The sequence below is a fragment of the Mercenaria mercenaria genome, chromosome 1 (genome assembly GCF_021730395.1).
Source record: "Mercenaria mercenaria strain notata chromosome 1, MADL_Memer_1, whole genome shotgun sequence".
NCBI lineage: Eukaryota > Metazoa > Mollusca > Bivalvia > Venerida > Veneridae > Mercenaria > Mercenaria mercenaria.
In genome coordinates this window covers 2,401,288-2,429,075 of record NC_069361.1, presented here as the reverse complement: position 1 = coordinate 2,429,075, position 27,788 = coordinate 2,401,288, and the positions used below count along the sequence as shown (strand labels likewise).

The 27,788-nt window shown below is 37.7% G+C and overlaps 1 protein-coding gene across 1 annotated transcript; it reads right to left on the bottom strand.

Moving 5' to 3' along the window:
- Positions 1-690: 690 nt before the first annotated feature.
- Positions 691-25,594, bottom strand: LOC123545173 (mitochondrial genome maintenance exonuclease 1-like). Its single transcript, XM_053537950.1, has 5 exons — positions 25,566-25,594; positions 14,379-14,911; positions 11,522-11,732; positions 9,960-10,095; positions 691-5,492 (listed from the first exon to the last, which is right to left on the bottom strand). Exons 2-5 carry the CDS (start codon positions 14,896-14,898, stop codon positions 5,313-5,315), a joined length of 1,047 nt encoding a protein of 348 aa, XP_053393925.1. The 5' UTR covers positions 14,899-14,911; positions 25,566-25,594; the 3' UTR covers positions 691-5,312.
- Between the last annotated feature and the right edge of the window lie 2,194 nt (positions 25,595-27,788).

Here is a 27,788-nt window from a genome sequence, read left to right as displayed (position 1 = left end):
CTGGAGTTCTGACCAGTACTTGCGCTGAAAGAAGGGATGTACCGTAAAAACTCGAATGCATTACGCAGTTTTTTTACGATTTTTTTCATTTTCTCAAAGAGGTGCATAATATACACCAAAGTAGAGCTTCAAACATTTTTTCCCAGCTTGAAAAACCCGAAAATATCGGCGAAAATTGGACAATTTTGTCAACTGTCGCATGTTTACATTTTGGGCTGTGCTTTTTTAACCTCCTCTTGAAGAGCGTTTTATTTGGTGATCAAGAACAAAAACAATACATTTATTTATCAGGACAGTCTAGGAAGGGACACTGAACATATTTAACAGACCCTCAATCTAGATTGTTCATATTATTATCAAAACACATGGCCACCAAGTTGGGTGATCGCTTGTTCCATTGGTGATGTAAACATCAATAGGGGGTCATCTGCTGGTTATGACCAACCTCCATATCAACTTTCATGATCCTAGGCCTAAACATTCTAAGAGTTATCATGTGGAAACGGAATGGTCTACATACCAGCCCACCAACAAAACGACATCTGCAAAACAATAAAACCCTCCTTCTTCGAAGTGGGGCATAAAAATAAGAAGAAGCAACTGGCGAGGCAGAAAACTTTGTCATCAATAGATAAGAGAATTAGCTAAATCACACTGGAGTCGTCGGGAAATGTAAGTTGAACACCTGGACTTTATCATTAAATTTTAATAATTACTCATCATACTTCCAAGTTCCATGAACATGTATTCAAAAGTGTAATTTTCCCCCCAGATTTTGGGGACCTCAAAGCAAGTCAAACAGGACAGAAGATGCACAAAAATACCCATACAAAAGTAGCAGATTCTTCAGATAATAGCAAAGTAAAATACTTTAATGTTGTCACATGTGAATATGTAAAATACCATAAAGGATATTGTACTGTGAAACAAAACAAACTCAACCTTGGCTAAAACCACTACATTCCTCAAACCATTCAATACCAGATAAATTCTGATAAAAAAGTGCATCTGGGTGGCAACAGCATGGCAAACATAAAACAAAAAGACTTCTTTGACTTATTGACTAAAGATCAAACATACATATGCCAAATATTTGAAAAGTCAAAAGTAATATGGTGTAACATCCTTCCAAGACTATCATAGGGAGAGGTTATTTCAGATAATATCAAGCTTCTAAACAGAGAGACCAATTGAATAAATAAGAGCACTTTTGAAATAAATGTGGCAAGAGTTTCGAGAGAATGAGAAGGTATAATGCCAACATCCATGATGAGAAATGAGAGTGTCAAGGGAAGTAGTGGGGGTCACCCCTTGCTTTGTCCGTAATTCCAAGTATATTGAACCCAAGGGTGTAAGACCTCTACTGGGAGGCTTTGTTAAAACACATATGTACCCTTATGAAAGCAGACATGTGCAGAAGGCAGCTGTGGGCAACAAATTTGCTTCATAATGTCTTCTGCGTATTTCTAGAGATGCCGATGCTAGGAATTGTTGCATCGCCTTTGGATTTCTTGGCAGAGCTACAACTTATCAGAGGCACACAAAATGGAAGACAACTTTGTTTCAAAATTAATGAATCTAAGCAAGAACACTTTAATTCCGATGGAATCCTTCTATCCCAGCATAGTTACTTTCTATACATACAAACTCTAAATTATAGCAATCTTATTACTGAATCAATAAACAAGTTACTTGGTTGCATTTATAGTTGAATTGCTTGGTTGCTTTATGGTTGCTGGTTGCTTTAGAATTAAGAGGTAGGGTGAATCTTCACTCACTCCTAATATCCTAGAGACTTAATCTTGGAATAAACTAACATATCTGCTGAAAATTACACTATGATTGCAGGTTGTGGGCAGTTATAGCAGAATTACAACATGCTTAAAAATCTATGCTTAATATTGGTTAAGAGATATTGTTTGCTACATGGTATTGGTTGCTAAGTGGTTGCTAACAGTCAATTAATTATATCAATTTAAAAACAACAGTAATATGCAAGAGATATTAGAAAAAGAGACGGAGTCTGAGGATAGGCAATATTTGCAAGCTGACCATATTTATGGTTTTCTATGTTTAGAAAAAGTGAAAGAAAAAACAAGAGCTGTCACTAATGGTGACAAATGCCCCCGCAGCCCCTTGACCTTTGACCTGGTGACCCCAAAGTCAGTAGGGGTCGTGTACTCAATAAGTACTATCAGCATGTGAAGTTTGAAGGTCCTGGGTGCAGTGGTTCGCGAGTAAACTGCCTTCATGCAGAAAGTTAACATTGTGATGAACGAACGAAGGAACGAACGGACAGTTGAAAACTAATATGCCGCCCTTTGGGGGCATAAAAATCAGAAAGTGGAAGATCTAGAAAAAGAAAATTTTAACAAAGTAAAATCAGCTGAGTTAAATTCTGAAATTGCTGACCTTGAAACTAGTAGATGTTTTCTTAATCAACATGCTTCCTACAAACACAACAAAAATGAACAACTGGTGAACAGTAAATTTAGCATTGACACCAAAGTACCAGGCTGAAAACAGGTTTTTAAAGACATTTTCACATCTATTTAAAAAAACTCGAGGATATTTCTCACAAGATCTTTGCATGTGTAATATGGATTAAATTCTTACACCATTATATTTTCCATATTAATCCATTTTGCATCAAAACAATCACTCCTTGTAGTTAACGCAATACCCAACACTGTTCTGAACAAATGGAAAACAGACAAAATGTGATCACAATTGCCTTCAGTAACAGGTGCAAGCTTATAAACTAACAATAAGTTTATTATTGAATGACTTGCATTACTTCTGGAAATAGCAGGAAAAAAAACATGGTTCATACAGAATATCAGAGACAAAATTCAAGTACTTTTCAAGGACTTTTCAAGGACTTTTTACAATTTTTCAAGCACTATTTTTTTTCAAAACCACGACCTAATCTGAAAAACTTTTATTATGTAATGCAAAAATAAAACAACCATCACTTGTCACACCTTTGAAAATGACGTAATTCGATTATTAGATTGATGTAATTCACTATTTTGCTGAGGTTTATCACTATTCTTGTGATTTTTTAGCACACTCCTACTAATGATACCTCAAAATTTTGTCACATGACGTACAAATACACTTCGTTCTGTCTGCTCTATAGGGCTTCAGCCACTGTTTATATTCGTCTTTTGTCTCCCGCTTACTTGAGTAAACATGTTTATTTTTCTTACTCATTTTAATTCACTGGAAACACTCGCAAATAGCTAAAAATTGCGAGTTATTATTCCCCGTACTTTTTTAAACGGAAACGGAAACATGCAAACGGTGATAGTAGAAATAGCACTCTGTAAATATCGATAAAGTGTGGCCGTAGACCACTATAATAGCATACGAGTGACCCGATCCTGCAGTTTCACGAATTTATTTTCATTTTCTCCGATTTATTTTAAGCCTTAAATTCTTTTTGCAAAGCAAAGTTACGGAAAGAATATTTTCAAGGAGTGAAAGGTCAAATTCAAGGAGTTCTTTTCAAAATTCAAGTACTTTTCCAGGTTTTTTAGGGGTTTTGTCATTTTCAAGGAGTTTTCAAGGACTACCATCGAATTCAAGGACTTTTCAAGGCCTGTGCGAACCCTGAAAAACATAAGAAATAACATTCCTGCCAAGTTAAAACAACTTTCATCAAACAGTTTTCATGGAGATATTGTTTTTTTAATAATTTAAAGGGCATACAGATGGTAAGTGATCACAACAGCAAACACTGTACTCAGGTCAGCTAATACACTAAGACCAAGTCTCTGGCCAATCAAACAATATTAAGCCTTCAAGAAATCTGTTTCAAATTTCATAAACACTAAAAAATACACTGAAGTTGTGTTATATAAAAATGTACAAAAGTATGGAAATGCTTCATTAAATGTGAAGTTAATATTTCTTTCAAGTTTTTTTATTCGAAACACTTTTTTTAAACATTAATCAAAAGCAAGGTCCTTAAGTCTGTCCGATCATTTCTATGTATGGTTAACAAAAAATTACTTACGCTGCCTGCTCTATGTAAAATAGAAGTTGTTGTATTTCTTTATTATAATACAGTCAAACTGTGCTAATGACCAACTATGAACACAGGCTACCTGGCAGTTTCATTTCCAATTTAAATATTTGCAGAATAAATAATAGACTTTATAAATAAATGCAGACAATAGTCTCCATTTAAACCACTTTTTGAGTCTCCTACAGCTGACTATAATAATGCACATCAGTCTGAAAATTTTATGAACACATCAGAAAAAATTAACACATATAGTAAATGCTATAAAAACTTTGTTCAAATATTACAGTCAAACCTGAGTTTAAGACCACCTCTAAAAACGGTCACTATCTCCACTTCACATTTAACCAGTAACAGTGTCAATTTATTTGTGTTAGTTACTAATTTATTTAAGCTCGATATTGATGAAAGCTTAAAGCTTGTCTGAACCACTCTATAGTCGGCTGCTTGTGTTAAGAGATCATCTATTAACAAAGACCTTTTTTTCCTTTTCAAATGGTGGTCTTCACCGACAGGTTTGACTATATTCTAAGTACATTTTGTATGTCTACTTGTAAACAATATAATGCCCACTAAAACGCCTATGAAAAAATAACTCAGAGATTTTCTCACAACAGCTAATGTAATACTGTAAAAGCACATATTTTCGCTGGGTCAAAATTTTGAGTATGTTCATAAGGTTTAATATCTGCCAAGTTGTAAAAATGGTATCATACTTGAATTTGGATTTTACTTATGGTGAATACTAACACAAGGATTTATTTTCGCAAGATGAAGGGCCTTGCGAATATAGAGAAAATTCAAACCCTTACGAAAATTTCTGCTTTTACAGTAGCATATCTTGCACAAGTATAGTATAGTATCCTTGACCTATTCAAGTTGTTTATTCCACACAGACATAAGTGTACTGGAATGATTTTTTTTTAACTATGACAGAAACTACATAACTTAAGTTGCAGCTGAGAAAAGTTACCTCCCCTGATTCTCTGTCTGTTATCTTCTTTGATTCTTCAAAGGTTGCTGTATGTCTTGCTGTAATTAAATATAACTTTTGATCTACTGTTCTTTGAGCTTTTGTATGTAATTCTTGGATAGTCTGTTGAAAACGTATTGTCAAGATGAAGTCTGTATCATTTGTATTCTTGATACATTGTGGCAATAAGATGAAATCCATTCAATACTGAGCTCTGTACTGTCTACTGTACAGGGTAGATGATAGGTTAATATACACTGTACTGATCAACAATCTGTGTAAATTTGAGCTCTCTGCTAAGACAGACTGTCAGACCATGTTCACTTCATTTCTCTGTGAATGTTGGAACTGTAAGACCCAGTAGATATACAGTCTATCAAGCCACTTCCTCCAGTAGCGTTCACATACTTTCTGGGACATCATGTGCACTGTGGCTGGCTCACCAGTAGGGTAAGCAAACACCAAGGCACCATTAGTCAGGTCTGGTATCTGTAAACACAATAAAGGTTCTGATTTGATTAATACAAAGTCTTTTTTTCTTTCCAACATGACCAGCAAATTAAAATCTTCAGTCCCTAAAGCACCAGTCTCTGTACAACAATTGTTATATGAATGAAACCAACTCTCATGAAATCATTTAACTTTGTGGACATACAATTCTAGGTTTGAGCAAAAAATAACAATTTCATTGGGTAAAGAATTAATGTACTTCAAATTCTAAGTATGAACTTAATGGAAAACTTGCTCACTGTCACAACTTAAAACAATTACTTGCAAAAAATAATGATTTCATTGTAATAAAGGCTACGAATTTCGCTACTCTAAAAACGGCAAATGAAACTCAGAAATTTTTATCTGAATTCTTAATAATACTGTCAAGAAATAACAATAGTTACTGTTAACTGTGATTAGGTGACCATACCAAAGAAGATATAAATAAACTGCCATTTTACTTCAACAAACATGACTGTCTGACAATCAGAAGCAGGCAAAATCAAAATTAAAATTACACCTACTGTAACTAGAGCTATCACTAAAGGAGATGAATGTACCCCCCGCATGCACTGACACAGTACATTGCAATCTGACGCACACAAGATTGCATAATTATGTGGACTGTATGTATATAGACTGTATGTATACAGTATAGTAACAAAAAACAAAGTCCCATAACTATTTCATGTAGAGTAGAAGCCCGGAACATCATTGGATGTTAAGCGTTGTCGCTTCTTTATAACTATGCAGAATATTTATCTAAAAGAATGTAACATGCACCATGCACAACTAGGGTTGGTACTGATCACTTGTGTGAAGTTTCATTAAATTGTATCAAGGGGATGAGGAGAGATGGTGCGCACAAGATTGTGTCTATGTAATTAAATATAGTATAGTAACAAAAAAACAAAGTCCCATAACTCTGCAAATTTTTTTTCTAAAAGAACCTAACAGGCCCCATGCACAACTACTGTTGGTACTGATCACTTGTATGAAGTTTCACTAAATTCTGTCAAGGGGATAAGGAGAGATGGTGCGCATAAGATTGCGTCTACGGACAGACAGACAGACAACCTGAAACCAGTATACCTCCCCTTACAACTTTGAATTTTGTTGTTCGGGGGTGGGGGGGGTACAAAAATCAATTTCTACATAATCAACTATAAGGCTTTGTTCTTTCAAGTGATTTTACCAGAGTAAGAAATCTAAGACACAGTTCCAACATTGCCTGGTAGGCAAAAGTTTAAAGCATCATACTTTGGATCGTTTAACTGATCAAACAATAATAGATGGGATCATTCTTTTTTTATTGGTCTTAATATCACATCAACACAAGTATATGTCATATGGCACATTTCCAGCTTTTCATGGCGGAAGAAGACACAAGATGCCCATCTGAGCATTATTTCATCATGGGCTGGCACCTTCATAGAACCACCAACCTTCCATATGCCAGTTGAATGGCTTCCTCACATTAAGAATTCTATGCTCCAAGTGAGACTTGTACTTACATCAATTGGGGGCAAGTAATTTGAAGTCAGCGTCTTTAACCACTTAGCAACAGAGGCCCCTTAGGGATGGGATACAAAGCAAGAGGGTCCTGAAAGCTCTGTATTGTTAAACTTACCTTGTTTTCCCCCCATGTAACTTAGTATTTAATCTAACCTTACTTCCATTCAGAGACAAACCTTCTGACCATGTTTAATGTAAATCAGGTTGACCATTAATTTTTTTTTAATGATTTGACATACTGACATACTTTTGACCTCAGGTACCCCACTATTGCGTATTGAACATGACCTAGATTCCATACAGACAAACAATCTGACTAAAATTTATAATGGTCAAGTTGAAAAAGTGGCCTCTTCTGTGTTAACAAAGCTTTTCCATGATTTGCCCTACTAGCCTAGTTTTTTCACCAAGTGATCCAGTTACAAATTTATCCTAGATTTAAAACAGACAAACATTCCATGAAAATCAGATAGAAAATGTGGTCTTTTGTGTGTAAACCATGTATTTCTAGATTTGAGCAAGTGACCTAAGTTTTGACCTAGATGACCTAATTCTGAACTTGACCTAGTTTACGTAGACAAGCATCCTGACAAAGTTTAGTAAGATCAAGTATAGAGTGTGGCCTCCAGAATGCTAACAAGGTTTTTCCATTATAATTTATTTGACTTAATGACCTAGTTTCTGACCTCATGTAACTTGAACTTAACATTCATATAAAGACAAACATTCTGACAAACTTTCATATAGATAAGGTAGAGAAATGTGGCCTCTAAAGTGTTAACAGGGTTTTCCTATTAACTAACCTATGCTAGTGACCTAATTTTTGACCCAAGATGACCCATTCAGACTCTCATAAAAGATTCTATAGAAGGTAGTGTTTGACTATGTTTGGTCCAACTTTGTGATCTCTGGAGTGTTTAATGTCAAATTGCTGAGGACAAACGACAACAACAGATGAAAGACACAGGGTATTCTGAGGGTCAAGGTGAGCTAATAAGAAGTTACAGTTATAAACAAGTGAATGAAGTATTGCCATGCAATACAAAGTCCCCTACTGGAAGGCACCTAATTTTCTCTACTGCAGTATAACATAATGAACTGATATCTGTCAATGATGTATAAACAATATTGTACTATATATACAATATGTTATAACAAAACACTTGGATTAAAATTTATATATATAAATACCTACAGTTGTTTTCATATTGATTTTTTTTGGCTGATTATAAAAATGTTATCATGTAAGTTATTTATAGTAACAACAAAGGGAAATTAATCTTTAAAAAAAAAAAAAAAAAAAAAAAATCTATATAAGTCCACAAGAAACTCTTTACCAGGTAGAGATAGGTCAAAATACACCTAAAAATTGGATGTAACATGCATGCTGTACCACAGAAAAGTGGTCTCGATTTTTCTCTACCGCCAGTAATAAAAAAGTTACAATAAAATCTATTTATAGTAAAAACAATTGGACATAATTCTAAAAACAAGGGTGCCTCATGGTGGTGAACATTTGGTCCAAGTTACATCAAAATCCCTCCATGCATGAAGAAGAAATGTTCCGTACAAAGCCATTCTTGAATTTGACCTTTGACCTCTAAATATGACCTTGACCTTAGACCTAGGGACCTGGTTCTTGCACATGACATGTTGTCTCATCCAGGGGAATATTTGTGCCAACTGATATCTAAATCCTGCTTTGCATGACAAAGTTATAGACCGGACAGGAAAAAAATCCTCTTGACCTTTGTTCTCAAAGTGTGACCTTGACCTTTAAGCTAGGGTACTGGGTGTTGCGCATGACACGTCGTCTCATCATGGGAAACATTTATGCCAAGTAATATTGTAATCCCTTGATGGATGACAGAGTTCTGGATCGGACAGGGAAAAAACCTTATTGACCTTTGACCTCCAATTGTGACCTTGACCTTTGAGCTAAGGGTCTGGGCTTTGCGCATGACATGTTGTCTCATCATGGGGAACATTTGTGCCAAGTAATATTAAAATCCCTTCATGGATGGCAGAGTTATGGATGGGACAGGAAAAAAACTCTGTTGACCTTTGACCCCCAATTGTGACCTTGACCTTTGAGCTAGGGGTCTGGGATTTGCGCATGACACGTCGACTCATCATGGGGAACACTTGTGCTAAGTGATATTAAAATTCCTTAATGAATGTCAGAGTTATGGACCGGACACGAAACAGACCCTGTTCATGCTATGTTAACATTTAACTGCTAAGTGTGACCTTGACCTTTGAGCTAGGGGTCTGAAAGTTGTGCATGACACATCGTCTTATTATGAGGTACATTTGTGCCAAGTAATATTAAAATCCCTTCATAGATGGGAGAGTTATGGACCGTACAGGAAAAAAGCCTTGTTGACCTTTGACCTCCAATTGTGACCTTGACCTTTAAGCTAGGGGTCCAGGTTTTGCGCATGACATGTCGTCTCCTCATGGGGAACATTTGTGCCAAGTAATATTAAAATCTCTTCATGGATGGGAGAGTTATGGACCGGACAGGAAAAAAGCCCTGTTGACCTTTGACCTCCAATTGTGACCTTGACCTTTGAGCTAGGGGTCCGGGATTTGCGCATGACACATCATCTCATCATGGAGAACATTTGTGCCAAGTAATACTAAAATCCCTTCAAGGATGGGAGAGTTGTGGACCGGACAGGAAAAAAGCCCTGTTGACCTTTGACCTCCAATTGTGACCTTGACCTTTGAGCTAGGGGTCCGGGTTTTGCGCATGACACGTCGTCTCATCATGGGGAACATTTGTGCCAAGTAATATTAAAATCCTTTCATGGATGACAGAGTTATGGACCGGACACGAAATTGCGGACGGACAGACGGACGGACGGACGGACAGACAGAAAAGTGCATTCCTATAGTCCCCGAAACTGGTTTTCAACCAGTAGGGGACTAATAATTGCTACTTACATCTAGTTGTTTGAGAATTCCACTTCTGTTTACAGCACCAATGTAAGCTGCAACTTGTAAAGGGTTATCATAGGTAGCACTAAGGAGAGGTTTATGTGAGCTAGAAGTTTTCCATTCAATCAAGCAAAGAGTGTCCCTAAAATAAAACAGCAGATGTAATGTAAAGCTGACTACTCAAGAAATCATTAAACTACCAGTACAACAAGACAATATCAAGAGTTCTAATATTCCTGCTCACTTTCTTTTCTTTGTAGGGTTTAATGTCACACTGACACGACAATAGGGCATATGGCGACATTCCATCTTTAAATTTCTTAGATGAGGAAGAACCAGCCAGCTGGATGGCTTCCTCGCATAAGAATTTTATGCACAGAGTAAGGCTCAAACCTACATAGGTGAGTGCACTTGTAGCTCGTTATTATTTGGGTCAGAATTAGTACAGTTGAACTTCCTTGGATCTTTCGAACACCTGGGATTGCTCGAACTCTTCACCTGGTCCCAAATTCATTCCTTCTTTATTCTACCTCGGATTGCTCAATCTTCGAAAATTCGAACACTCAAACTCATTTGGTGGTCCCCTCAACTTAATTACAGTGATAATTACACCTATTTAGTCGAACAGACAATTTGTCGCCGGAATGGCTTGTGTTTACAGTTTTTCACACCTCTGCCTTACATTCGTCAAGCATCCCCTTTAACCGGCATGTGCGTAATTTTCACATGCTTTTGTAATTAGCGTTGGTATACGACAAACAAATTAAACAAAGTAACTTTCAATCACTGCAATGCTTTAATGAGCTTTGATTTATACAAATAAAATTATTTGAAATAACTGAGCAATGTCTGTCTTTATTTTTTCTGCATAAAAACGGGAGATCCGATGTCAACTTACATACTGCTTTAGGATGGTTGAACAACTTAGTAAAGAAGGTAACAAGGGATAGCTAAGTCGGCTACTGGAAAGCAATATATTTGGTAATATTCGTACTGGACTATGATTCATGTCTTTCTATTCGATGTTGTCATCACCAAATTCTTATAATTATATTAGTGTTTTATCTGTGTTTTTTCGTATCTATGTCCTGTTTGAAAATAAATCATAAAGCATATTTCAGCATTCATTATGAACAGAATTTTCATGTCTGACTGCTGTCTAACCCCATGTTACCTTTGAGATCAAAAACAACAGAAAACATCCCACAGGGATGAACCACCCTTCCCCCGCCCCACCCCCTCCCTACCCTCTAATTGACAATTGAAGCTCTCAGTGATCTCTTTTTATTCATCAAAAACAAATGATCTACTGACAAACTAACCAACCTACCACCAGACAGACATCAGCAAAAACAATACGACTCCCTCTCCTTCAAAGAGGGCACATAACAATACTACCCCCTCCTTTGATGGAGGTATAAGAACAATTTCATTACATCCTCCAGAGAATTATGGCCATCCAAAAGTCTGAACTCATGAACATGGTTACGTTATTAAAATACAAACATATGGCTAGGTGCATCTTCTTTCCACTACAAACTGTATCAACAATCACATAAATATCATACCTAAATTCAGCAATACAGTCAAACTTTCCCCTGTAAAACATTTCTGGATGAACGCAGTCATATTCAAGGCTTTTCACTTTCTGTACATCTCCTAGAGCTGTCTGCACACTCTCCCAGTGGCCTTTATTACTCTCCTTGATATTTAAACCTTCTTCACCCTTCAAGGTCAGTTCAATACATTTGTGCAGATTTAGCCCATTGTCTATTATTCCTACAAAAAACAATCAATTTAAATATAGGCTAGCAGACGAATGTTCCTTTCAAAACTGACTTGATCCTCTGATGACACTCTAGTTTGTTTTGCTTTTTTTTGTTTTTTGTTTTGGAGATTCAGGCAAGAAGATTTTTAAAGTTTTTTTCCTATATATTAAGTCTATGTAAAACTCGAGACCTCCCGCGGCAGGGCCTTTTTTCCACCCGCGGGCATAATTTGAACAATTTTGGTAGAGGACCACAAGGCAATGCAACATACCAATTATCAAAAGCCTAGGCCTTGCAGTTTCAGACAAGAAGATTTTTAAAGTTTTTTCTTATATAAGTCTATGTAAAATTTGTGACCCCCGGGTGGGGGCCTCTTTTCACCCAATGGGCACAATTTGAACAACCTTCATAGAGGACCATTAGATGATGTCACATGCCAAATATCAAGGCTCTACCCATTGCGGTTTTGGACAAGAAGATTTTTAAAGTTTTTCCTTTTGGTTGCCATGGCAACCAGAGTTCTGCAGGGAATTCAATTCACTGAGCGGTCACAAAAGCTCAACATGAGCCTTTGAATCAGGTGAGCTAAAAATGTGTCTCTCCCAAAAAACTACTTAGCAATAACAGTGACTAATGTTTCTGACCATCCCGCAGGTAAAAGTATCTGTCATGCTGATTAATTTTAAGGGTAGGGTTATAACATGAAATGAAAGGTCATGTAGCTATGTAGCTTTAAAAGTCAAACATCAAATAGCATATCTAAGGGTTTTGTATATAGCATTTGAACTGTGACCAAGAGCAAACATAAACATTTTCCTACAGATCTCAGGACCTAACCATTAACCTGCTAAATTTCTAAAATGGACTGGTCCATTATTCAATTTGGGCAATACCATTTACCATTCGAAGAGGTATTCACTGAAAATTTACGGACTGAAAACAGCAAACAGTGCAGAGCAAGATTAGCCTGTATGGATGTGCAGGCTGATCATGGTCTGCACTGGCCGCAAAGGCAGAATCACTTGCTGCCAGCAGGCTTAAGGTTAAACTAACATGAATGAAAGATGCATTCTGCATATCCTCTCATTGTGTTGAACGTTTGTGACAAGCTATTAAAACACCAACATGGAGTAAGAAGATACCGAGTGGACAAGACAGTCTGGCTTTATGTTTTTGTTTAACTTTCTTTGCAATCTTGTCCTTGAACAGACATTGCCTAATGCTCCTTTTTGCAAGAAAGGGAAAGGACAGGAAACACTTCCTTTTCACTTTTGATTTCATCAAATGCCATTTGTATACTGCATTTCATTGTTGTACACATTTGTGCCAATTTATTTGAAAATTCTGTCATCAAAAGACATAAAACTGACATGAAACACTGTCTTTTGGATATAACCTTGACCTTAAAAGGGCCATTCTGCATACTGTTAATTGCAATCATTTGTGTCAAGTTTGAAAATCATTCAAGGGTGGTAAAAAGTCAGTCTGGATGACAGGACAAAAATGGCAAGAAAATCTGATGAACTTGTATCCATGGCTGAACAGGTTTTGAGGCAGATTCCAATGTAATGCAGTAACTGTTATTTTCTTAAAATCAGGCAATAATTATCAGCCATATAATAGCTATGTTTTCCCCAAGATTAAAAGAGTACCTCATTTCCAACTGAATTAAGCAAAAACATTTTTTCTTGACCTTGACTCAAACAACCCAATATGCAAGCAAATCTTTTGCACCAAGTTTGATTCTAACCAAAGTCACTGAGAGAAAACCATATCTATTTTCTGTGTTTTTAGTGGAGGTGACACCTTGTTTGGTCGCAATACCACATATTTACCCGAATTCATTGCGAGGAAAGTCAAACCATTTTTCTATTTTCAATAATGGAGACTTTGACCACAATGACCAGTTATTAGGCAGAAATTATTTGGCTCACTTTAATCATAGAAAGTAAGTACTATATAATCACAAAGAGCTATAGCTTGTGTGTCCCTCGGGCAATCTGGGCCCTATCAAGTTTTAGCCAATACCATGTTAGATATGGCTGCAGACTGACATTTGAGAAAACAGAGACAGCGCTAAATCTATATCCATCATCGTGCAGAGGATAACAAGTCACCAGAGACATAACTAATGCCTATTTCTTCACCCTATCATACTCACTAATATTAGATAACTTTTATTATTATATACCTATATAAATTCTGTCAAAAATACGGCTTGTACTTCAAAAGTAAGTACGAACAGACATAAAAATTCTGTATTGTACCTTTTTCATTGTATGTTGCCGAACTACTTTCATTTAATATGCATGGCCTGATGCAGTTCTTTAAATAGCACACACAAAAACTACACTCAGTTCTATTTTAACATCGATAAACATTTAAGATTCCGTTCCATAACAAATAAACAGGTGGAGGTATATAATAAAAGGGTCATTATAACAGTAGCTAGATCAGGGATTTTGCATTCGGCTCTCGTAGATTTTTTCAGGTTGGATCACACTTGGCGCTTGCGGACCTCCATGTGATCTGACCTAGAAAAGTCTACTCCAGCCGAATACAGCATCCCAGATCAAGTTACTACTATAATAACCCTATTACCTTTTACAAAACATTAATGTCCCCAATCAGCTCAAATTTTATCATAGATTTTCACCTTGCTGATATTCCTTGAACTGTTTTTCTCCCCCAAGTTCTTTGGTTTTAGCAGCCTTCCATCTTTTCAGCACTTTCTTTTGAGATTCAGACTCTGTCCTGTTTATAATGGTGCTTACAGACGGCAAGTATGACATGTCTAACTCCTCAACAAAGTCTTTAAACTGTGCTTGTTTTGAAACATCAATCTTTGAGTTGGAGTACAGCGGACAATCCATGACTGTACCAAGCCAGTGGGGAACATCGACTCTTTCCTCTGGTTCTACAGACACCTCATCCTTACTGGCATTTGTCTTAGATTTCCTCGCTTTCTGAGTAATTGACCTCTTTACACCATCTAAAGAACTATTTTCTCTATTTGATCTTGCAATTTGATTTAAGTCAAAAGTTTTTGTAGAACATGTTCTCAGACCAAATATTGACAGTGAGTTCATATGAAGCAACTGGTAAGTAATGTCTATGTCTGGTTTAACCACGACTCTTCTGATGGCATGATACAGTGAACTTCTCAAACAGGACATTCTGTTCACGTGTCTGAAATAAAAAGAGTATAAAGACATAAATATATTGAGCATTCAATTAAGACTTGAGCCATCACAAGTCCTTCTAATAAAATCAGTGCCGAAGATTGCTGGGTTTACCGTCACACTGACTCAGTTTTTAAGTCATATGGCTATTTATTTTTTCAGCTTTTGATTGTAGAGGAAGACCCCAAGTACCCCTCCATGCAGTTGTATTCACATAATGCCAATGAAATCCCTAAGCCAGTGTATGTAGCTTGCTCTTTATGGCAGTTCTGCACTACTGGATAAATTTTTTTTCTATAATGTTTACATACAAATACTTAACCAAATCTGGACACTGACAAATGTTTAGGTCCAATCGCTCTACCCACTCTTTGAACAGTCATGCTAGAAATGTGACTAACTGAGCACTGTGACCTCTGGAATGATTGGTCTTTGTGGTCATAACATTCATGGAAATTGGTATACATAAGCTGTATATAAATTCATTTGGATTGTAAACTGTATAAGTTTGAGAATCGGCAATGTTCCCTTTACGAAAAAACGAAGTCATTTCTTGTACACATTTTGAAACGTTAAATAAATTACCAACATCTTCTATTCTATAGAAAAAGTAATTTGATTTGATTTTGCTCTTCATTTGTCAAATTTATTTTTAAAAAAAAAAAACAGTCTGAGAAACTAAGGGCTATAATTAAAGTCATCTTATTACAACTTGTCGACCTGCATATACTGTAACCATAGAAACGTTCGCAAACACTATATTTCGCGTTTTTATGATGACAGACAATTTAGCGGCTACAAAGATTTGCGGAATACGCCGGTCGCAAAATACAGTAAAACTTAATAGCTCAAGCACATAACAAACATCGCAGGTAAAATTACAGGTAAGGCTGCAAGTCAAACAAACACAAGCATTATTCCCTGTGGCTCCTGGACCATGGCTGAGCAAGGTAACAATGTTTTAACAATAAAATTTATTGATACGGTAACATAGCCAAGGTGATTAAAATAACAAGATCAAACAAATATTTTTCTATTGTCTGTGTTTCACATAATTACCTATTTTCGTTAAAAATAAAATGTTTGCATATTGTTCCATAGACAATGTATTTGTTTGTATCACATTTTTGCTTAAATTACTTGATCCGTGATATCAGTTTATAATATAAATAATATCTACACTATTAAAAATGTCACTTAATAAAACAATCATATTAAACGTCAAACTTTAATACGTATTTTTAATTGCAAATACATTTCCGATAGCTACATTTTACCTGTGACGTCATTTCGATTATCACCTCTCAATCAAGATTAAGTACTGCTGCGTTCTTTATAAGTCAAAAGCTTATGGGATTTATATAACAAGGATAAGAAAACTATGTTTCTTATATCTAAGAGAAATTATTATACATGAAAAAACTTTCTTTTTATACCAGACTATCGAGTAGAAGTTACGCAGCTGACTCACAAGGAAAAATACAAACTTTCGCATTTTCATGGTAGCTGGATGTTTTGTGGCTACAAAAATTCGCGGATACACATCAACCGCGAAAGTCGCTAACTTAAATAGCGCAAAACCATTTCTAGGTTTACAGTATGCTATTCTACGTGTATGCAAGGCAAAAACATATTCATCATAAGCAAAGCAATTACTGTACTAAACAATCAGCTGAAAAACCAAAGTAATAAAGATATTTGAAGATCTATCCTACATCAAAAAGTTGCTAAATATGGGTAACTATGACGAAAAAGTAAAGAAATCTTTTTTATGCAGAGAAGATAAGTTAGAAATTATTCCAATACGGAAGCCTTAAACAGAAGATGCCAGGATTCAGTTTAATCTATGATATATATTTTTTTAATTATAAATGGAAGGAATGATAGAAAACAAGAGCTGTCACTAATGGTGACAAATGCCCCTGCAGCACCTTGACCTTTGACCTGGTGACCCCAAAGTCAGTAGCAGTCGTGTACTCAATATGTACTATCAGCATGTGAAGTTTGAAGGTCCTGGGTGCAGTGGTTCGCAGGTAAAGTGCCTTCATGCAAAAAGTTAACGTTGTGACAAACGAACAAACTAACGAATGGACGGACAGTTGAAAACTAATATGCCTCCCTTCGGGGGCATAACAAAATAATCACACAATTATTATAGGGGCATGGTAATCTAGTATATACTTTCACATGGACAATTTTAGGGAGCAAACAATATTACAAAATACTTCAGACAATATGTGTAACCGTGGCACAATAAATTTAAATATCTGTTAAGAACATTTTTGCATTTTAGTATAATTCAACTGCATTAATTTTTCGTTTTATTGTATAAAAAGGGTATTAAAAATATTTTTTTTAATTTCCTTTTTTTTGAGAAAATATTTATTATAATTTTTGTAAAAATTGTTGCTGTTGGTTTTTTTTCCAATATTAATTTATCATTTTTTTTTATTTATTCATTTTTTTTGATTTATAAAAAATTATATGTTTTAAAATAGTATAAAGTCAAAAAATTGATTTATCAGAACAATGTTAAAGAAATTAATAAACCTGGTAACAAGGGGAGATACACACCTGTTTGTCAAACAAACTTCCAACAACATGAACCAAATGTCACTCAATTACTGAACAAACAAATCAATTAGCACCTAGCCAATCAATTAACCTTCTTAATGTAACAGGTAACAGAACTGGGCTTTCCATTTATCACTCAATGGTCAATCAAAATTCTGATTGACTCATCTGTCAATGAAAGGTCAGAGTTCACATGATCCATGGTGGATCTGGGCTTGTATGTGAACTTGTCTCCCAGCTTGCCATATATCACTACAACAAATGCCAGTTCCAGTACTGGCTTTATATACCAAGCAAAATTTATCCACCTCTATCATTCAAACAGCACTGCTTCCAAATAAGCTTGTCTAATGATTAATTAAGTAAAAAAACTCTCCATTGAAAAAATATTCTGACTCTTGATGTCAGCAAAAATCATTTTGTAATAACGTGACTGAACAAAATAAAAGTTATCAAATAAAATGTTTTATGCTTGGAACCAGGAGCAAACTACAACTTGGAGAAGAAAACAGTCAGACAAAGATGCTATCTATTACTTGGTACATGCTAAGTGCTGGTGTTTTTATGCTACTAGCACTAGCCTGTGCTTGGGAACAGGAGCAAACTACAACTTGGAGAAGAAAACAGTCAGACAAAGATGCTATCTATTACTTGGTACATGCTGAGTGCTGGTGTTTTTATGCTACTAGCACTAGCCTGTGCTTGGGAACAGGAGCTATCTATTACTTGGTACATGTTTAGTGCTGGTGTTTTTATGCTACTAGCACTACCCTGTGCTTGGAAACAGGAGGAAAACAGCCAGACAAAGATGTAACCAGTATCTTGGTACGTGATAAGCACATGTAGTTTTTATGCTACTCCTTCTTATTTCTTGGTACGTGCTTAGTCCTGGTGTTTTTATGCTACTAGCACTTGCCTGTGCTTGGGACCAGGAGCAAAAAGCAACTTGGAGAAGAAAACAGTCAGACAATGATGCTGCTTATTTCTTGGTACATGCTTAGTGCTCGTGTTTTTTCTGCTACTAGCACTAGCCTGTGCTTGGGAGCCGGAGCAAACTACAACATGGATAGGAAAACAGAAAGACAATGAGGCTACCTATTCCTTGGTACATGTTAAGTGCTAGGGTTTTAATGCTACCAGCACTAGCCTGTGCTTGGGACCAGGAGCAAGCGACAACTTGGAGAAGGAAACAGTAAGACAAAGATGCTACCTATTTCTTGGTACATGCTTAGTGCTGGTGTTCTTATGCTACTAGCACTAGTCTGTGCTTCAGACCAGGAGCAAACTACAACATGGATAGGAAAACAGGAAGACAATGATGCTACCTATTTCTTGGTACATGCTTAGTGCTGGTGTTCTTATGCTACTAGCACTAGTCTGTGCTTCGGACCAGGAGCAAACTACAACATGGATAGGAAAAGACAATGATGCTACCTATTTCTTGGTACATGCTTAGTGCTGGTGTTTTTATGCTACTAGCACTAGTCTGTGCTTCGGACCAGGAGCAAACTACAACATGGATAGGAAAACAGGAAGACAATGATGCTACCTATTTCTTGGTACATGCTTAGTGCTGGTGTTCTTATGCTACTAGCACTAGTCTGTGCTTTGGACCAGGGGCAAACAACAATAAGGATAGGAAAACAGAAAGACAATGATGCTACCTATTTCTTGGTACATGCTTAGTGCTGGTGTTTTTATGCTACTAGCACTAGTCTGTGCTTCGGACCAGGCACAAACTACAACATGGATAGGAAAACAGGAAGACAATGATGCTACCTATTTCTTGGTACATGCTTAGTGCTGGTGTTCTTATGCTACTAGCACTAGTCTGTGCTTCGGACCAGGGGCAAACAACAGTAAGGATAGGAAAACAGAAAGACAATGATGCTACCTATTTCTTGGTACATGCTTAGTGCTGGTGTTTTTATGCTACTAGCACTAGTCTGTGCTTCGGACCAGGAGCAAACTACAACATGGATAGGAAAACAGGAAGACAATGATGCTACCTATTTCTTGGTACATGCTTAGTGCTGGTGTTCTTATGCTACTAGCACTAGTCTGTGCTTTGGACCAGGGGCAAACAACAATAAGGATAGGAAAACAGAAAGACAATGATGCTACCTATTTCTTGGTACATGCTTAGTGCTGGTGTTTTTATGCTACTAGCACTAGTCTGTGCTTCGGACCAGGAGCAAACTACAACATGGATAGGAAAACAGGAAGACAATGAGGCTACCTATTCCTTGGTACATGCTAAGTGCTAGGGTTTTAATGCTACCAGCACTAGCCTGTCCTAGGGACCAAGAGCAAGCGACAACTTGGAGAAGGAAACAGTAAGACAAAGATGCTACCTATTTCTTGGTACATGCTTAGTGCTGGTGTTTTTATGCTACTAGCACTAGTCTGTGCTTCGGACCAGGAGCAAACTACAACATGGATAGGAAAACAGGAAGACAATGATGCTACTTATTTCTTGGTACATGCTTAGTGCTGGTGTTTTTATGCTACTAGCATTAGTCTGTGCTTCGGACCAGGAGCAAACTACAACATGGATAGGAAAACAGGAAGACAATGATGCTACCTATTTCTTGGTACATGCTTAGTGCTGGTGTTCTTATGCTACTAGCACTAGTCTGTGCTTTGGACCAGGGGCAAACAACAATAAGGATAGGAAAACAGAAAGACAATGATGCTACCTATTTCTTGGTACATGCTTAGTGCTGGTGTTTTTATGCTACTAGCACTAGTCTGTGCTTCGGACCAGGAGCAAACTACAACATGGATAGGAAAACAGGAAGACCATGATGCTACCTATTTCTTGGTACATGCTTAGTGCTGGTGTTTTTATGCTACTAGCATAAGGCTACCTATTCCTTGGTACATGCTACTTATTTCTTGGTACATGCTTAGTGCTGGTGTTCTTATGCTACTAGCACTAGTCTGTGCTTCGGACCAGGGGCAAACAACAATAAGGATAGGAAAACAGAAAGACAATGATGCTACCTATTTCTTGGTACATGCTTAGTGCTGGTGATTTTATGCTACTAGCACTAGTCTGTGCTTCGGACCAGGAGCAAGCTACAACATGGATAGGAAAACAGGAAGACAATGAGGCTACCTATTCCTTGGTACATGCTAAGTGCTAGGGTTTTAATGCTACCAGCACTAGCCTGTGCTAGGGACCAAGAGCAAGCGACAACTTGGAGAAGGAAACAGTAAGACAAAGATGCTACCTATTTCTTGGTACATGCTTAGTGCTGGTGTTTTTATGCTACTAGCACTAGTCTGTGCTTCGGACCAGGAGCAAACTACAACATGGATAGGAAAACAGGAAGACAATGATGCTACTTATGGTACATGCTTAGTGCTGGTGTTTTTATGCTACTAGCACTAGTCTGTGCTTCGGACCAGGAGCAAACTACAACATGGATAGGAAAACAGGAAGACAATGATGCTACTTATTTCTTGGTACATGCTTAGTGCTGGTGTTCTTATGCTACTAGCACTAGTCTGTGCTTTGGACCAGGGGCAAACAACAATAAGGATAGGAAAACAGAAAGACAATGATGCTACCTATTTCTTGGTACATGCTTAGTGCTGGTGTTTTTATGCTACTAGCACTAGTCTGTGCTTCGGACCAGGAGCAAACTACAACATGGATAGTAAAACAGGAAGACAATGATGCTACCTATTTCTTGGTACATGCTTAGTGCTGGTGTTCTTATGCTACTAGCACTAGTCTGTGCTTTGGACCAGGGGCAAACAACAATAAGGATAGGAAAACAGAAAGACAATGATGCTACCTATTTCTTGGTACATGCTTAGTGCTGGTGTTTTTATGCTACTAGCACTAGTCTGTGCTTCGGACCAGGAGCAAACTACAAAATGGATAGGAAAACAGGAAGACAATGATGCTACCTATTTCTTGGTACATGCTTAGTGCTGGTGTTCTTATGCTACTAGCACTAGTCTGTGCTTTGGACCAGGGGCAAACAACAATAAGGATAGGAAAACAGAAAGACAAGATGCTCCCTATTTTGGACATGTTTAGGGCGGGTGTTTTAGCTACTGCATATCGTGCTTGGGGCCCCAGGAGCAAAACAACATGGATAAAAAACGGGAAGACAAGATGCCCCTATTTCTTGGTACATGCTTAGTGCTGGTGTTCTTATCTACTACCATTGTGTTTTGGGGCCCGGGGGCAAACAAAAATAAGGAAGAAAACAATAGACAAGTTACCTATTTCTTGGTCATTTTTAAGGCGGGGTTTTTTTTATCCTAGCATATCTGTGTTTCGGACCAGGAGCAAAACAACATGGAGGAAAAGGAGCCCAATGGGGAAATTCCTTGGTACTGAATTTAAGGTTTTTAATTTCCACACTCCCTGTGCTAGGGCCCAAGAGCAGCCCTTTTTGGAGAAGGAAACAGTAAAAAAAAGAGCTACCTATTTTTGGTAAGCTTAGTCTGGTGTTTTCACTATAGCACTAGTCTGTGCTTCGGCCAGGAGAAACTACAACATGGATAGGAAACAGGAAGAAAAAGAGCCCCTATTTTTGGGGTAATGTTGTGTGGGTTTTTATGCCTAGCACTAGTCTGTGCTTGGGACCAGGGCAACTAAAACATGGTAGGAAAACAGGAAGACAAGAGCACCTATTTTTGGTACATGCTTATGCTGGTTTTTTCTTTGCTACTACACTATCTGTGCTTTGGCCAGGGGAAAACCAAAAAAAAGGATGGAAAAAAAAAGACAATGATGCTACCTATTTTTTGGTACATCTTGTGCGGGTTTTTAGTACACACTAGTCGTGCTTCGGCCCAGGAGAAACCCCAAAACAGGGATGGGAAAAACAGGAAGCCCATGACTCCTATTTTTTGGGTCATGCTTGTGCTGGTTTTTAAAAGACTAGCCTAGTCTTGCTTTGGCCCCGGGGGGAAACCATAAGGATAGGAAAAAAAAGAAAAATTTCCCATTTTTGTACATGCTTTGCGGTGTTTTTATCACTAGCATATTTGTCTTCGGCCCAGGAGCAAACTAAAACCCGGTGGGAAAAACAGGAAGCAATGTGTCCCTATTTTTGGAAATGCTTAGTGGGGTTTTTTAATCTATTTAACATGTCTGGTTTTTGGCCCCGGGAAAAAAACAAAAAGGGTAGGAAAACAGAAAACAATAAATGCTCCCAAATTTTGGGTAATGCTTGGGGGCGGGGTTTTTTTTATGCTATAGCCCTGTCTGTGTTTGGGGGGCCCAGGGAAAAACTACAAATGGTAGGAAAAACGGGAAGACAAAGAGCTACCTATTTTTTTGGACATCTTTGGCTGGTGTTTTATGCAACTGCACTAGTCGTGCTTTGGGAGGGGGCAAAACAACAAAAGGATGGAAAAACAGAAAGACAATGAGCACCTATTTTTTTGTACATGCTTAGTCTGGTGTTTTTATGCTACTACACTATCTTGTTTCAGCCAGGAAAAACTCAACTGAAGGGAAACGGGAAAACATGAGCCCCTATTTTTTGGTACATGCTTAGTGCTGGGTTTTTATGCTATAGCACTAGTCGGTTTTTTGGGCCCGGGGGGCCCAAACAACAATGGGGTAGGAAAACAAAAAGAAAAATGTGCTCCCTTTTCTTGGTACATGCTTAGTGTGGTTTTTTTTATGCATAGCATAGTCGGGCTTCGGACCAGGAGCAAACACAAAGGGGAAAACAGGAAGAAATAAAGCACCTATTTTTTGGGTACAGCTTAGTGCGGTGTTCTTATTACAGCACTATCTGTGTTTTGGCCCAGGGGCAAAAACAATAAATGGGAAAACGAAAGACAATGAGCTCCCCTTTTTCTTGGTCAGCTTAGTGCTGGTGTTTTTTATGCTACTACACTAGTCGGGTTCGGCCCAGGAGCAAACTACAACAGGATGGGAAAAGGGGGAAGAAAATGAGCCACTTTTTCTGGTACAGCTTAGAGTGTTCTTTGCTACTCACTAGTTTTTTGCTTTGGCCAGGGCAAACAAAAAAAAAGGAAAAACAGAAAGACAATACACCTATTTCTTGGTCAGCTAGTGGGGTGTTTTTATGCTTAGCATAGTCTGTGCTTCGACCAGGAGCAAACTACAAATGGTAGGAAAACGGGAAAGAAAAGAGGCTACCTTTTCCCTTGGGTACATGCTAAGTGCTGGGGTTTTTTTAATGCTACCCCTACCGTGCAGGACCAAGAGGAAGCGACAACTTGGAGAAAAAACATAAACAAAGATGCTCCCTATTTTTTGTACAGCTTAGGCGGTTTTTTTTATGCACTAGCACTAGTCGGCTTGGGGCCCAGAGCAAACAAAAAGGGATAGGAAAACGGGAAGAAAAGGGTTTACTATTTCTTGGACATGCTTATGCGGTTTTTTTTATGCTATTTGCATAGTCGTGTTCGGCCAGGGCAAACACAACAGGATGGAAAACAGGAAGACAATGAGCTACCTATTTTTGGTACATCTTGTGCTGGTGTTCTTATCTCCCAGCACAGTCGTGCTTTGGCCCGGGGGGCAAACAACAAAAAGGAAGGGAAAAACCCGAAAACAATGACCCCTATTTCTGGTACGCTTAGTCTGTGTTTTTCTCCTAGCACAGTCGTGTTTGGGACCGGGAGCAAACTAAACATGGATAGGGAAAAAAGAAGACAAGATCAACCTTTTTCTTGGTACATGTTTAGACGGTGTTCTTTTGCACATCCCTAGCGTGTTTGGGGCCCGGGGCAAAAAAACCATAAGGAAGGAAAACAAAAGACAATGATGAAAACCCTTTTCTGGTACTGCTTATGCTGGTGTTTTTAGTACTAGACGTCTGGCTTGGGCCAGGACAAACTACAACATGGATAGGAAAACGGAAAAAACAAGTCTACCTATTTTTTGGTCTGCTTGTGTGGTTTCTTTGTACAGCACTGTCTGGTTTTTGGACGGGGCAAACAAAAATAAGGATGGGAAAAAAGAAAGAAAATGTGCTACCTTTTTTTGGTACTTGCTTGTGTGGGTTTTTATGCTACTAGCACGTCTGGCTTTCGGACCGGACAAACACACAGGATAGGAAACGGGAAGACAATGATGCTACCTATTTCTTGGACATGTTTATGCTGTGTCTTATCTATCCACTAGTTGTCTTTGGCCCAGGGGCAAACAACAAAAAGGATGGGGAAAAAGTAGACAATGACTCCCCTATTTCTTGGTACATGCTTATGCGGGTGTTTTTTGCACTGCACTATCTGGCTTCGGACCAGGAGAAAACTACAACGATGGGAAAACAGAAACAATGAGGCAAACCTTTCCTGGTACATCCCAAGTGCTGGGGTTTTTAAATGCTCCCACACTAGCCGTGTAGGGACCAAAGCAAGCGACAATGGGAAAGGAAACAGAAGCAAAGATGCTACCTATTTTTTGGTACATGCTTATGCTGGTTTTTTCTGCTCACACTAGTCGTGCTTCGGACCAGGAAAAAACTAAACGGATAGGAAAACGGGAAGAAAAAGATGCTATTATTTTTGGAAACCTTAGTGTGGTGTTTTTATGCTACTGCACAAAGTCTGGCTTCGCCCAGGACAAACTAAAACAGGGTTTGGGAAAACGGGGAAGACAATGATGCTACCTATTTCTTGACATGCTTAGTGCTGGTGTTCTTATGCTCGCACTAGTCTTGCGGGGACCAAGAGCAAGCACAACTTGGATCCCTGAGGATTGCTGGTCGTCCGGAAACCCAAAGGGCAAAAAGTTGAACGCAGGTAGGCTCCGGTTCCCGGACGACTAGCATTTCCCTAGTAAACACATAAAGGGTGGCCGTAGGGTTGACTCCACAGTACATTTTTCGGGGGGGTTCAGCGTCGATTACCCATTGAACTAAAGTCAAAAAATTTTTTTACAAATCTGCAAGTCTTTCCGTTTGTTTTCGTGCTCGACCAGCCATGGATAGGATAAAAGCCACTTTTTGTTGAAAAATTATTTGCCATGGTGCATGGGTACTAGTATGATAAATAATGTGCTATTTTCCATTACCTATCCTATGATAAGTGCTTGTGATTTTATGCTACATGTGCACCTTGCAACTGCTGACATTTACCTTTTCGTTGCAGTGAGCACCACGAGTTCCCGGAAAGGGTCTTTTTACCCCAAGACACCCAAAAAACACCCCCCAAAACACCAAAAATCAATTTATTTGTACATTTATTAAATAAATATTTTAAAGAATGTAATACAGTTAAAAAAACCCATAGAATAGGTTTTTTCTAGGAAAAACATCTGAGAAAAATCAGCAAACGAACTTTTTTTAAACATGTTAAAGGGAAGGAAAAAACCACATTATCTAAGTAAATTACAAATTGAGTTGTTCCTTCGATATGGTCCTTCCCAAAACCCTGAGGCCTTTACAGAAAAAAAAATTTTCTAACTAAATTTTTAAAAATTTTACAAACAAGTTGCTTTTGAATAAAGGGAAATAACTGGACGAATTTACCCCCCCAAACTGTTCCTCCCAAAAAACAAAGAAAATACAAAAAGGGAAGCCCGCCCAAAAGACGCCCCCTCAAAACAACCCCCGCACGCAAAGCGTGCACCACACCACACTCAAAGCTTCACATCAAAAACGAAAAAACACACACACCACCTCAAAGCCAACCTAAGGGGCAAGACGAACAATAAGCTAACCACGCGCGCACACAAATCAACACCAAAGGACAAAACAACAAACAAGGAACACGTGGGGCACCCCTTGGAAAGGGCAGTGGGAAAAAAAACCACTGGGGAGAAAAAACCGGGTTTTTGGTGCCACCCAACCTCCTCTTACCCCCACCATGCCAAAGACAGGGCAGGGGAAATAAAAGTAACCCCTCCAGGTGAATCTCTAACACACTAATGGAAACAAAAAGGCATGGCAGAAAACACAAAAATGCCGGTATAAATATATAAAAAGCAAACCTTAAGAACCCCCAAAAAGTTACTCAATGCCTTTCGGACAGAACAACAAAAAAAACACCTTTGGGCCCGACGAAACAGGCCCGAAACAAATACAAAACGTTCAGTCCCCGTTAGATTTAAAAAAGTCATCAAGAGCCTCCCCCTCTTCCCTTTAGACGCAATCAAAGGGGAAGCGTAGTGTCCAAATGTAAGGGTTGAACACTAAACAAAGCGGATGTCTCAAAACGTTGGGCGTAACCTCTTTTAATAAAGTTTGATAATCTTTCCAAATACATTTGGAAAATTACCATGACCCAAGATCTTACGAAGTTTGTAAACCACATCCCCATAAAAAACGGGTTTAGAAATACCTTCTCGCAGAAGTGTCTTTAAATTACTATTGAATTTTAAAACTAAATCAGAATTACGATAATAAAATTTAGTAAAATATTTACGCAATTTGTAATAACGGTAGCCTTGCTGAAGAAGTTTACTTGTAATATATTGATTACGTTCATTGAAATGCTTGACATGACTACACGCTCTGGCAAACCGAATTAATTGAGAAATATATACCCCATAAGATGTAGCCTGAGGTACATCCTCATCCAAATGGGGAAAATTTACAATACTAAAATTAAAATCATCCCTCTTGTCATAAATTTTGGTATGTATAATATTGTCATAAATAGAGAGATGTAAATCTAAAAATGAAGCATCAGTATCCGAATTGTTAGTTTTAATTAACTGAAGCTCCCTAGGATAAATAGTACCCACCAAATGACCAAAAAACGGATTATCCATATTAAGAATATCATCCAGATAGCGTGATGTATTATTAAATGCAGTTATAATATCTGCTTGCGTATCTGGAGAAAGGCTCAACATAAAGTCTCTTTCATAACAATATAAAAACAAATCTGCGACAAGGGGTGCACAATTTGTTCCCATGGGAATACCAACAACTTGTCTAAAAACTGCATTCCCAAACCTGATGTAAATGTTGTTCAATAAAAAGGAAAGGGCTTTACAAACTTCGTCACAGGTCCACATAGTATAATGTTTAATAATATTGCTAGTAAAAAAAGCTTTATCAAAATTGCAAGCAATAAATGTAGCATTCTCTCTGGCAAAAGTCTTTTGAATTAGGGCAGTTAATTTGTCATTTATTAAGTTATGTGGTAAAGTGGTATACAAAGTAGAAAAATCGTATGTACTGTCTGTAGATACCTTGTAATTATTAATTTTCGACTTATCCAGGATTTCGCCAGAATTTTTAATCGACCAAAATAAGTGTTTACCAGTGTTTTCGTATACTTTATCGCAGTATCTTTCCACGTGGGCTTTCACAGCAGTTAGACATGATGTTAATAGTTTTGAAATATTTGTA